The 13970-nt window shown below is 31.5% G+C and overlaps 1 protein-coding gene across 1 annotated transcript in view; it reads left to right on the top strand.

Annotated features, from left to right (window-relative positions):
- Positions 1–362: 362 nt before the first annotated feature.
- LOC124359359 (tachykinin-like peptides receptor 86C) overlaps positions 363–13970 on the top strand; it is a 99104-nt gene continuing 85496 nt past the window's right edge. The window contains exon 1 of the mRNA XM_046812038.1: positions 363–641. Coding sequence (XP_046667994.1) covers positions 540–641 — 102 coding nt within the window. The 5' untranslated portion in view covers positions 363–539. The remainder of the gene's footprint in view (positions 642–13970) is intronic.

A 13970-nucleotide genomic window follows, 5' to 3' on the forward strand; every position in this document is an offset into this window, starting at 1 on the left:
CCCAAGTTCAGATATTTGGGTACACCTCTTGCAAAAATAAAATTTCTACTCAAATTAAGAAATTATTTTTACTGCACCTAGATCATCAACAGGAAACAAAATATATGACAGGTTATAAAATATATATGTATATTTTAAAAACCTTTATCTACAATATAAATACGTACAACCATATACGAGTACCTAGTCAAAGAAACTTAACTATTAATGAAAAAAGGCTGTTAGTATTAATTTTTAAACATTCACATTTACTCAAATTCCACTTCATATAAAAATAATAATCTTCCATGCAATTTAAAAGAAAACAATCTTATTAGTATATTTGTGTGTTGCAGTAATAAATCTGTCGAAGTTATGTTACAACAATTCACTGGCTAAAATAAACACATTCAACTTTATCACCACATTAAGTTATATAATTTAATTTTATGAGCACATGTGCTCACAAGTACGTATGAGCTTAGTTAAACCATGTTTGGTTTCTGACAAAACTTTCCCAAAGGCAAGGCTTTGAAGATAGAAGAATAGTGAATCTCAAGATGATAGCTAACAATATAACTGTAGTGGAGTGTACGAACCTGGTGGACAACTACAGCACGGGCTACCCTCATGGATCTAGAACACTGAACGTCACACTACAGGTGGGTTCTACATAATCTCGTTACAAATTTAAACTTTGTATCACATAACTCGAGGTGTAGGAATCGAATGAGGTAATTTTATGGGTAAAGATTATGTGTAATATTGTTATATCTATTCTAGATATGTTTGTTCCATTAAAAATCGATTTTAACTCCATAGTCTAGGAAGTAATTGTAATTTCCATTAAATAGCAGAACAGGTCCGTTATACTCTTTCGTAAAATCAGGAAAGGAATTTCCTTTAAAAAAGGAATCAATTCCAGTGTTGGAGAGAAGAAAAATGAAAAAGTAATGATTAAGTGTAAAATACTAGATGATAAATTGTTTCTAATTTGATATCTTTTAGCTTAAAACATTAAAATTACCCGTTGTATTCATACATACAAGGGTTATGTAGACCCTACCATATAGAGAACCTGGTAATCAAGACTTATGTCAATTTTAGTACTTCTTTATTTCTGATGAGGGCTGTCTGGTTCTAGAGGACTTATTTACAAGGGTGCCATTATACATTTATGTGTTTAAATTTTGATTAATGAAATGATTTGCCATTTGATAATTATTTTTATGCCATTTCCCTTGCTTTTCAATACGTACGAAATCTAGCGTGACAACCAATGGATTAAAATCTTTTAAGTGATTTTACGAAAACCTGTTTTTAGTCGACCTACAATACACATTGGCTCTCACTTCTCCAACCATATTGTGCACATTACAATACTCTAGCTCTCTCCAAGTTTATATTGTTTAAAGGAAATCATAAACAAGAATAATAAGTCGTATTCAACACTCAGTTTCAATTATTACTTATGTAACTAAATTACTTACATTACTTTTCAGTAGCATTCACCTTTGTTCAGATCTTGCCTACCACATTGTACGATAGACATTTTATCTTGTGAACTTTTCTACTTCGAATATCATTTGAATTTTATACCTTAATTTTTTCTACAATAAAATCAAGTTTAGCCAAGCCTCAAGATTGGACATTATTAATTACTAGCACATATCCATGGTTTCGCCTAGAATTTCTATGCAAGATTCTGTGTATTTGTTTGAATAGTTCCCACAATTAATAAAACTTCAAGTATAACAGATTAATGTAGAGGAACTCTAAAGACAAAGTTCATAGTTTTCTTAGTGAAAACACTTGTAATTTACTAATATAAGGTCCTATGATATTTGTATTGTGGAATGGACTATATATCGTGCATCAGGTACCCATTTAACAGTGTTAATAATTAAGAGGAACAGAAATTAAGCAAAAGTGTGAGTAATTCTTATTTCAGGTTTTCCACTTCTAATTCAAATTAATTTATATTTCCAATACTAAATTGGAGTTTGCTACTTTGGCCCGAAAAACAATACAAATAGGCCTATATATATATATATATATATATATATATATATATATATATATATATATATATAATTGTATAATGAAGTTGGGTTAACAACAGTATATTTTTCTTAAATTGTATGGATACTGATATTGTTATTGAAAATTAATAACTAAAATCAATATTAATAATAATAACAACACATTTCAATACTTGATTTATTCCAGTTGCCATCCATATGTAAAATAATACATGATATAGTAAAATTATTGCTTCAATCCATGTTCGCTGTATCATACTATTTCCTTGGTTCACTCTAGGAATGATATAAGTATTTATACAACTACTGAGTATCATAACCTCATCAGTGAGAAATGGATGCGATGTCATATATCATACTATTTCCTTGGTTCACTCTAGGAATGATATAAGTATTTATACAACTACTGAGTATCATAACCTCATCAGTGAGAAATGGATGCGGTGTCATATATCATACTATTTCCTTGGTTCACTCTAGGAATTATATAAGTATTTATACAACTACTGAGTATCATAACCTCATCAGTGAGAAATGGATGCGATGTCATATATCATACTATTTCCTTGGTTCACTCTAGGAATGATATAAGTATTTATACAACTACTGAGTATCATAACCTCATCAGTGAGAAATGGATGCGGTGTCATATATCATACTATTTCCTTGGTTCACTCTAGGAATGATATAAGTATTTATACAACTACTGAGTATCATAACCTCATCAGTGAGAAATGGATGCGATGTCACCTCAACGATTTCGTCGTATAAATTGCATTTAGTGTCTCGTGTATTTTTGTTGTTGTTTGCCTTGTTACCACGTTATTGAAATAAGAGATTTTGTTAATTTTGTTATGCTTTTACTCTATAAATTTAATCAAATAGAAACTATTGATAAAAGTAATTAAACCAAGTAATTAAACCAGTTGGTCGTGCTGTCATAATACAATGTTTACACATTACAGTTGAATATATTTTACTGGCATTTTGAATTCACATTATAAAACTTTAGAGACCAAGCTTGAATTATTTGCTGCTTTAAAGTGTAGTCCAAAAGGATTTACGAAATAAGAATAGGCATATGTCCACCATGTCCATGTTAAATATCAGTAAAATGGTTTAATAGTTTATACGTGAAGTCAAGACAAACAAAAAAGGCACTTTCCCATTTATAATATTATTATGATGTTAAATAATTTAGTCTGTGCTAAAATATAACGAGCTTATCTTGTCGGGTTTCGCTCCAGTTCACCTTCCTCTTAGTGCAGCATCTCAAATCTAACGCTGGCACAGACTTGACTCCTGGAATATAGAATCATGTTCGCCTGAAGAGATGAAAACAAAGTTGACATTTTTATTCCTTCAGATTAACAACACGATTCCAGATCTCAGGTGCCAAGTCTGACAGCTTAAGATTCTAAATTCTTTACTAAGAGGAAGGTGAACTGGAACTAAATTCAACAATCGCATTTATTAAACCGTTACCAAATAACTAAGTCTTGTGGACTTCATAATAATATGTAACGAGGTGTTTTTTTTTTTTTTTTTTTTTTTTTTTTTTTTTTTTTTTTTTTTTTTTTTTTTTTTTTTTTAAGTAAGGTGGTTATGAAATGCTACAGTCCTTGTGTTCTTTATAAAATTAGAAAAAGTAGAAAGCCCATGAAACATCCCACGGCCTTTACTGTTCATTTTTAACAGAATTATAATCCAGAATTGGCTTTGGCATTCCGTCTATACTGTCATATCAATACCGCTTTGAAATATTATGTCCTTAGGACTGTAAACATAGGCATTGTACTAATGGTACATTCCATTAGTACAATTCCTGTGAAGTTTCGGATTTCATGCATCAATTTCTGAATCTCTTTACGGTATATGAACGTTATACGAAGGTATATGTTTTCCGTAAATAGAGTAAAAGTACGGATTATACTCGCCACGAAACAATCGACCGGGCTAAAACACTATCAACTAGTCCTATGTAGTTCTTAGAAAGGATTGAGGATACTCAGACGGAGAACTCGACGAAAGTTCCTTTCGGACGCTACTATAACATACTAGCAAATAGGAGCGGATTTACACTCAATTTCGTAGACTTTACACATGCATGACATCTGTTTCGGGTGAATTAAATTCCAGAAGCCTATGTTGAGTTTGCCTCGTTCCCATAATCAATAAAATATGATAAAAAGTGTTATGGACATTTTAGTTGACTAAGGTCTTAATGTTTTGCCTTTTTCCTGATCAGGAATATCACACACACACACACACATAATCATACACACATACACGTGTCACATATCATATACACAGATATGAGAAGTCTACTTCTGCCAAGGTCGTATAACTGTATTTAAATTTATAGTGAAAGGTAGATAGTAAATTTGATATTTTCTAATAAAATACAGTTTAAAGAATATTTTTACTAAAACAATTAATTTTCTTATCAGAATATTTTTTTCTCAGTGGTCAATAACGGTTACAGAGAAGGTTGGGCATAAGGAATGTTCATACTGTCAAGATGACTATTTGCTTTCACACTATAAATGTAAACATACTCAAAACAGTAGTAAAACTAAATAAACACATGGACCTGCTGTTATATGTTGTGATGGAACGGTTCAATAATTCACAGACTAGTGGGACGTGGCCCGGAAGGATTTTCCAAATAACAATAATTTTGTATACCAGGAACATTAATAATGTCCATTTACAATTTCAGTATAATCTGTTTGAACAGTTTAAGCGTGAAAACAAAATAAACGTAATCACCTTTGCATTTATAATACTATTCAAATGAGGTGTAGGACATTTGTAAACTCGTTTTTGTACTTTGGCATATTATTCTAATATATTTTATATGGCGTTTCTCATAGTTAAAAAAAAAAACATAGCTAAGAATTCTGGGTTGGACCTTTCGTATAAGTGACGACATATCGTTAAAACATTAAGAATAAAGAACAAAATAAACTAAGGTTAGGTTCATTAGTTAGGGTATTAACTTGAACATAAGTAGATAAACGACCAACTATGGACGGTTTTGACCGCTATCTCTCCGCCACACCCCCCCCCCCTTCGGATACACTCCATTACATTGACTCAAGACATAGATTGGCATTGGCTGCATATAGTTAAGGTTGCAATTATTGTATTTACTTGAGCAACTCAGATCTACGCACAGACCACATTGCCTTTGTTGATCCATTTCCTTACAGCAACCTTTCCTCACGCAGAAAAGATAAGAATTTACTAAAAGAAACCTGTTTAATTACTTGTATTTGTTCCTTTAGGTTAATAATAATTATTACGAATATTTTTTCTGTTCCTGTGTATATTGTAAAATCTTGATGGAAAAAAACTAATTCATTCTTTAATTCAATATGTGTCGTAACTTTTAACTAAAAGGAATTGTATTAATGGAATACACTGACAATTATGGACGATGTAAATAAAAGTTGTAGCAGCAAAATGAAGAAAATAAATCTTGACTTTTCCTCGTAACTAAACACTTGCCTCGGATCTGACTAACAGTTGAAATCTGAGTAAATACGTGAATGTAAATACTTTCACGGTGACGAAATACTCATTACCTTGTAATTCCACGACAACCCACATTTCCGCAGAAATATTTGTACATCACTAACGATGCATTTATGAATTACGTAATGAGTCAAACATTACAGAAACCAACAAAGCATCAAACCAAACTTATCTATTACGGTTGATGGGAGAAATCTATATTAGATTACAAATTAGTTTGTTTAGCAATACATTCTTCAGTGTCTATGTTTAAAACCTTCGAAATATAGAAATAATTTTTGTACATTAAAAATTGCATGAAGACGTACACGAATCAAAGTCGCTTTGCAAAAGTACACGACGTACCATCTGTTCGAGTTTTTAAACTATAGCCTTTCTGAGGATAGGGTTAAGTTTCTATTTACTATTGAAATATAGGTCAGACAATGGCTGACAGGATTTGGAAATTCGAAATAATCCCAAATGCAATTGGTGCTATCAACTGTTCATAGATACACATGCAAAGGTCTACTCAGCAGGCAGTATGTTAAAGTTCAATGTACTACATACAGGTTTAGAATAATAATAATAAAGTGGTAGCACAATGGTAGCACCTACATTTTGCAGGTTTTTAAACTTTTAATTGCTATTTAAGGTGTGATAATATAAAAATTCCTTTTGTCTGTTGACGTGATTTAAAGAAAATTTATTGAATTAAATAAATAAATATATATATATATATATATATATATATATATATATATATATATAAATAATTAATGTTTATTGACATATTAAATTAGGCTATTGCCATTTATACAAATTTGATTAATATATTACGACTTATTGCACTACAATACATAAATATGGAGTGTTCATATGTTGTTTGGATGATCATACTACATGTTTTGCTCACCATACAAATGCAATTTACTTCATATAACAACTGTTACTATATTTGTTTATTTGTAAATATTGGTCAGATTAGGTTTAATATACATATTGTGCATTAATCTTAATATGATAAATGTTTATTTAACGTTTATTTATAGTACGGTTTACTTTAGTTTTAGGATTTCTTTAATATTGCTCTTACATCTTGTACAAAATACAATTTTCTTTTTTTCCTCAACATAGTAACAATGAATGAACTTTGCAGATGACTATAAAATATGAGAAAGTTAACATTCTTTTGTAGATGCATGAAAAAAACTATTAACGAGCACTAAATAGAAGCATAAATCCTTACAGCTTCTAATTCTTTAACTAAAAAAGATGTTGAAGCCTTCTTGTTATTTTTGTAGGCAAAGTAAACTACGATTTCATTAAGTTAGCTGTGGATTTAGTTGATACACTTTAGTGAATGTATGTAAAGTGAAAAATTGAACATATAGGCTCCTACAAGTATATACATGTTAATTTGAACTTTTATTTACTAGCGATGAATCCTTCTCTTTGAAAATGAACCACATGAAACCATAAACTAGTAAAGGAATATATAGTAAAGGTGAGATATAGTTAAGTTAAATATTTACCCTTGCACAGTATCGTAGAGGGAGCTTAGCAAACTTAGGTTTTAAGAATTTATAACCAAGAAAATAGACGAGGAAAATTTTTTTGGAAAACAGTCTAGCTTTTTGAACTTTCTACAGTGTTTTAAGAAAACATTTCTTATTTGGACAACAGTGTAGATTGGCAGAACACTGATACAGGCCTACTCACAGATAGCGAGAAGAGGTAAAGTGATTGTGGGTGTGTAATTATTGAAGTAGAATGAAAAACAAGAGACTCTATTTCTCTATGAGTATGAGTGTTTTACAAAGACTTCTACAACAATGAAGGAAGTGCTCCATTTCAGGAACAAAAGGTTACAATCCATAGGAAGTAACTAAGAAACCTGAGACAAAAATATCTTGTGGCGTAATATAAACAAACTGCCATAATGCATAATTTACTATATTTTATAATACCATTATTTCATATAAGATATTTTATTAATATTTTCTCTGTCATGATAATTATTTAATGTATTTAGACTCAGAGTATTAAAAGTAAATTTATATTATCGTCCAGGTATTAAATAAAAATATGGTATTGTTTACACACACACATATATTTTTTTAATCTACACATTTAAGTGAAAAGTGTATCACACCCATGTTTTGAAGGTGTATAACGAATTTAAAATCGTTTTATTATAGTTAGTGTATTTAATTCATACAAAACAGTTATATTAAAAATCTTATAACTATTTGCAATATAACTGTTAGTATTGGTCATAAAAGGTATATAATTAAATGATATTTTCATGCAAATACATAGTAAGTCATTAAAGTGATATTATATAGTATTATCAGTTCAGTGGAAGGGCTTATATTGTCTTTACAAAAGACCTCCTTTAGAAACTCAAGTTTCCCTGGTAAAACATGAACACCAAAATCTTATAATAATTCGGCTTGCAAATACTGTCATCTACTGAGCTTCTATTTTTACGAGGGCAATATAGAAAGTAACAGACGTTTTGAAATTTAAATTAACCAACTGTTATATGAACATTGTAGTATATACATTTGAAAGGTACACTGTTAGGTTATGTTTCAACGTAATCCCCGTTCAAATTGAAACATTCGTCATAACGTTACACAAGTTTTTCGGTACTAGCTTTGTAGAAATCTGCCGCCAGAGATCTTAACCACTTAACGCCATCGTGAAGTTCAGCGTCACTATCGAAGTGCTGTGTTGTGAGCCAGGTCTTCACCGCTGGAAAAAGATGTAGTCGTTTGGTGCCAGATCTGGTCTATAAGGCGTATTATCAATACTTCCCAATCAAAATCATCCAAGATTTATCGCGTACGATTAGCTGTATGGAGACGTGCATTGCCGTGGGACAACAAGTTCTTGAGCTCAATTCCCCGTACGCCTGTTTTGTATCGCTCACCGCAACTTCTGCAATGTTTCACAGTATATCTCTGCGTTGATTTTAAATCCTCGTTCAAAGAAATCAACCTTAAGCATCCCCAAAAAACCGTTGCCATAATCTTTCTCGTAGAGTTTGGAGACCATGCAAGAGAATGTGCAAGCCCCAATTTTATAGACTGCATTTTTGTTTCATAATTGACATGCTTCACCTATGTTTTATCACCAATCACGATACGATCGAGAAGTTCGTTACCATGTTTGTCGTATTCATCAAGGAAAGTTAACGACGCAAAGAGTTATTATTTGTGATCGGTAAGGATTTTTGAAACCCACCTGGCAAAATTTGTGGTATCCAAGCTTCCCTGTAACAATTTTATGAAGTAAACTTATTAGAACATGTGGAAAATATTCCGAGAGTTCAGTTATTGTGAAACGAACTTTGTCATTGATTTTCAACATCAAATCTTCAGTCACTAAGCTAGGCCAACCGCTACGCTACAGTTATTAACATTTGTGTGGGCATTTATATAGTCAATAATCCACTGCCTTGCCCTGCTTTCACTTATTATTCCATTTGCATAAAATTCACACAGATAGAGTTGGAGATAAATTTGAATTGGTTTGCGGTTTTTTGCCAACATAAACCTTAATACTGAACGCACTTAACAAATGGCGGGATTTTCAATTGCAGCACACATTTTAATTAATCTCAGTTAGAAAAGTAAAAGAGATGCACACCGCGCGTGACTAAAGCTCAATGCGTACTGAATGACATTTTGACACCAATATGGCTGCTGTAATTCCGCCCAATGCCGCTCCATTCATAAACATCTGTTACTTTCTGGAAGCAATAACATTCTTTTCGCATTTTTAAGGAATAATCGATGTAACACCTACATATCAACCAAGTAATAACAACCAAACCTACACATAACGATAAAATACATTTCACTACGAAGGTGATCTAAAGGCAACAGTGTAAATCTATAGATTAGTCGTTACCAGAATACAAGTCCTAGCAAAATGTTTTTTGATGGATATAAGGTTCCTGATCTTCCACTGAGCATCATACAAGGAAAGAGGAAGTGACGTCTTGGGTTGCAAACTTGAAGTGGTTCGGTTAATGTTAATAGTGTTGCTGCTCGAATGTCTAGGGAGATGCTTATGTTAAGAAATTTAAAGGGAGTGTGACGATTGAGATACTTCTCTATATTTACTACGCTTATGTAAATAGCTATTTCACACATAGCGTCTTACTTGCAGTACTTTTCATACCGATAAAAAGATTTGTCAACATTAAGAACAATAAAATACGTGGTTCATATTGAAATACTCACTGTAGGTCACAATTCATATGGTTCAATGTGCTGACCTTGAGCTCAATATTTCCACTGGAAGCAGCACTTTCTATAACACATAATCTAAGCACTTTTCACAGTTTTACCGATAAATATGTTAACGTTTTAGGGGTAGGTTTAACCTAATAAACAATATATATATATATATATATATATATATACATTAAATTGTATAAATGGCAATAGCCTTATTTAATTTCAATAAACATTGAATCACAAAAAGTACTTGCTCCGCCGGGAGTCGAACCCGGATCCCTCACTTGCCGGGTGAATGTGCTACCATTACACCACAGAGCGCTTACTTTTTCCGATTCAATTATTTTGTATTTGGCCGTATCTGTCACATATGCGTTTAAATAAGCAAACTAACCAAATAATCGGAAGACCAAATACCTGTCAAACAACTTTTATTTACATGAAATTGTATAAATGGCAATAGCCTTATTTAATTTCAATAAACATTGAATCACATAAATATATATATATATATACTATAAACTATCAATATGTGTACATAATTGATATACGTGATCACAGTTGCGCTCGTTCTCGTGTAAAAGTCACGGTAAAACGAAAACTTTAACCCAACACTAGTTTTAATAAGTCTACATTCAATATATATATATATATATATATATATATATATATATATATATATATATATATATATATATATTGAATGTAGACTTATTAAAACTAGTGTTGGGTTAAAGTTTTGGTTTTACCGTGACTTTTACACGAGAACGAGCGCAACTGTGATCACGTATATCAATTATGTACACATATTGATAGTTTATAGTATTGAGTTAAAGTTACGGCATTTAGTAAGAGCGACGTTTGCACTGATGACGTAACCAGATCTATGGAGTTCTAAGTATATTGATCAAAATCAATTCCAGAAACATGTTAGCCAGTTTGGGCGACTGGCGAAGATTAATGGGGGCTGAGGCTAAGTAGTTAGTAGCTGTCATGGCCGCTTGGTTGCGCAGGAAAATGGAGTAATTACTCCCTTGAACACATCGATTGCTGTGACGCGCTCAGACAACCTCTGAGCTGTACCAGCTAAAGTTACGTGCGTCCACCACAATAATATTAATTCCCTTTCAACGTATAATGTTCCATTCATAAACATATATTACTTGTATAATTCAGTTATGCAACTAACAATAATAATCAAATTTAATAATTAGGTATACTAATCATTTAACCAATATGAAACATGTACCGTTTTTGTGTTGTTAGCTGTCTTAAATAAGTGTTTACATGTTCGTATAGTACGCAGTCATATTAGGATGATGATTGTTTCCATGATGATAAAAACTGTAATCCATACATCGACATACAGTATATACTGATTCTTAGTGTTAATTCAGAACAGGCTAAGGTTGAGAGCCAAAACACCATCAACAGCTGATTGAATTTACCGACCCTGAAACGCCAAAAATTATAGGTATGAGTTTTTATTGTAATTTTAGCATATCCTCAATCACAACATCATTTCACTTTCGAATGAATAAACTGCTGAGAGAGCCTTCAGGTCTTAAACTCCTGGTAAATTAGATATTTAATATATCCGACTTAACATGATGAGTTACAATCTGGTACGATAGCCCGAAAAGTCCTTTGTTTGACGTTTATTTTTGACGGTGGAAGGAATTTTTGCACCAATCACAAAATTTAGATTCATGCAAAATTTAAAGTCTATAGGCTTCTAGGACAGAATTCATTGTTAAGCGCCTCAAGTAATAGACTTCACTAACGTTCAGCCAAATAATCTATTCAAATAGTTAAAAGTTTGGATACAAGAATAAATTAGATATTAATATTGTAACATTGAAAGTTCTAGAATTTAATCTAGGCCTATCAAGAAAACTGATACATCAGAGACAAAAATGTTCCAGAATACCTTTTCCACAAAGAGTCACGGCAGAGTTATTACACACGATTCGCTGGTATGTTTGTGGTTCATACCAAGTCTTACATCCAGGAGAGATTTAATTCAACGAAATATAATTCACAAGATAGTGTCAGGAACTACAATACGTTACTGTAAATTTATAGTCATAGTTGAATATGTTTAAAATAAAAGTTCAATTTAATGGTGACTTACTAAGCGTCAACATCAACTTATTAAACCTCATCCATATATAAATATTAAAACCCTTAAAGGTAATCATAAAACAATAATTAGTTACAATCATCTTAAGGTATGTTCTACAGTTAAACGAAAATGCCTAATATAAAAAATCGATACATTTTCAATTTTGGAGCAAAATAAATAATTTTTAAAACCTAAAATCAGTGAGATATTTCTAAAACTAATGTACTGATATGAAGTTCTAACAACATTAAATACAAACAAGACGGTGCTTGGACCAAGTGTTAGCTTATCACCTATGTGCTATTAAGCGTTTATGGACAGTCCAGATTAAAATACTGCAGTAGGAACTTTAAAAGTATAGGTGACATTATAGCTCAGATTGGACTAGTGGTAGTTTATATAACAGTATATATAGTTTATATAGTACGTATATACATACTATCCCTGAATACTGGCCAGGGAGTACCTGTACAGTCCATACACTACAATTAAGCATAGCAGACAATTAGGTTTTTTGTTGTATATAATGGTTGAAAAACGTACAATGATGGTTTGTTTTACCATTGCACGTTCGTACAAATTTGTTTATGTCAACAAATCAATTCATTATTTTTAACTGATAACAATCACCGCACTACGTGGTATAACAAGCATTGATCTGTATGTAATTAGTATCATTATCGAGATGTCCTTCGGATAGAGAGACAGATAATAAAGCTGACAGACTAGGAAATGTTACATCCCCCCCTCGGCACACAGAAGATAAAATATGCTAGATCACTTAGAGATAGATTTCAATGAGGCTCAGTAAAATCCCATTGATAGTCATGCATTTTTTGTGTAAAAACAACTCTTTCATATAGAGAAGTTAATAAGCCCTCAGATAAAGTTTTTCTCAAAATATTCAGCGGATGGGTAGGCTGTATGAAGGCTCAGCCACATACACATCATTAAACACGACGATGTATTTGTAAAAATGATGCTACACGCAAAATTCCAAGTCCATATCGATTTTTTCTTAACGTCTAAAGCTGAAAACAGAAACAAAGTTCGAAAAGCAAGCGAGAACTTTACATAAAGAAGAGGAATTTTGCTAGAATCCTGATGGATACAAAAAAATTCAAGTTTACAGTTAAGATATCACTCTGAGTTTTAGGCTTTGCTCCACACTGCCAAATACTAGGGAAGGAAATTCACCAATAGCTAAACTCAGATTCATGCAAAATTTCAAGTCTATAGGCCTATAGAACATAAATTACTTTTTTAGCACCTCAAATGATAAGCTTCGCTAATGCTCAGCCAAAAATAATAAACTGACAAAATCGAATTAACATTTTGGATATATGCATATGTATATAAAAATATTTATATTGTAACATTGAAAGGTCTAGAATTTAATCCATGAGGAAAACTGATACATGTTCCAGATTAACTTTTTCACAAAGGGACACGGCAGAGTTATTACACACGTTTCACTTGTATGTTTGTAGTTCTTTCCAATTCTTATAGCCAGGAGAAGTAGCATACATTTTATTACATTCAATAGGAAAAAGAGTGTATTTTATAAATTATTGTAAAAAGATATTTTCTTTGTATGATAAAAATACAAGAAGAAAGATAAAATTTTGTTCACCTTGAAAGAAAAGATTTAAAACTGAAAGATTAAAAGATTTAAAAAGAATAAGAAATTACAATACTGAATTCGTTAATTAAAAATAAACCGAAATAAAACCAATAGAATTTCCAGCACCTTGCACACGACAACTTAATGGAAGGCTGTAAAGAATATTATGTTTAAATTCATTCAGCAGAGAACCATTTAAATGTTTTAACTCTAAATTATTTGCCACGAATAATGTACCTCATTATTGTAATAATAGAGAAACAACAGTACAATAAATTATATAACATTTTTTTTCAAGTTGGTTTTAATATCGGGTCTAGTAGAAACGCCTTTCTTTTAGTTTATATTTTTATTGTTGATGACCTAAATGAAGGTGTTTGTTAATGTTCAGATATAACAGTAAAAACAAAAAGGATAAAAAAGGTTTT

Source organism: Homalodisca vitripennis, chromosome 4, assembly GCF_021130785.1.
Source record: "Homalodisca vitripennis isolate AUS2020 chromosome 4, UT_GWSS_2.1, whole genome shotgun sequence".
NCBI lineage: Eukaryota > Metazoa > Arthropoda > Insecta > Hemiptera > Cicadellidae > Homalodisca > Homalodisca vitripennis.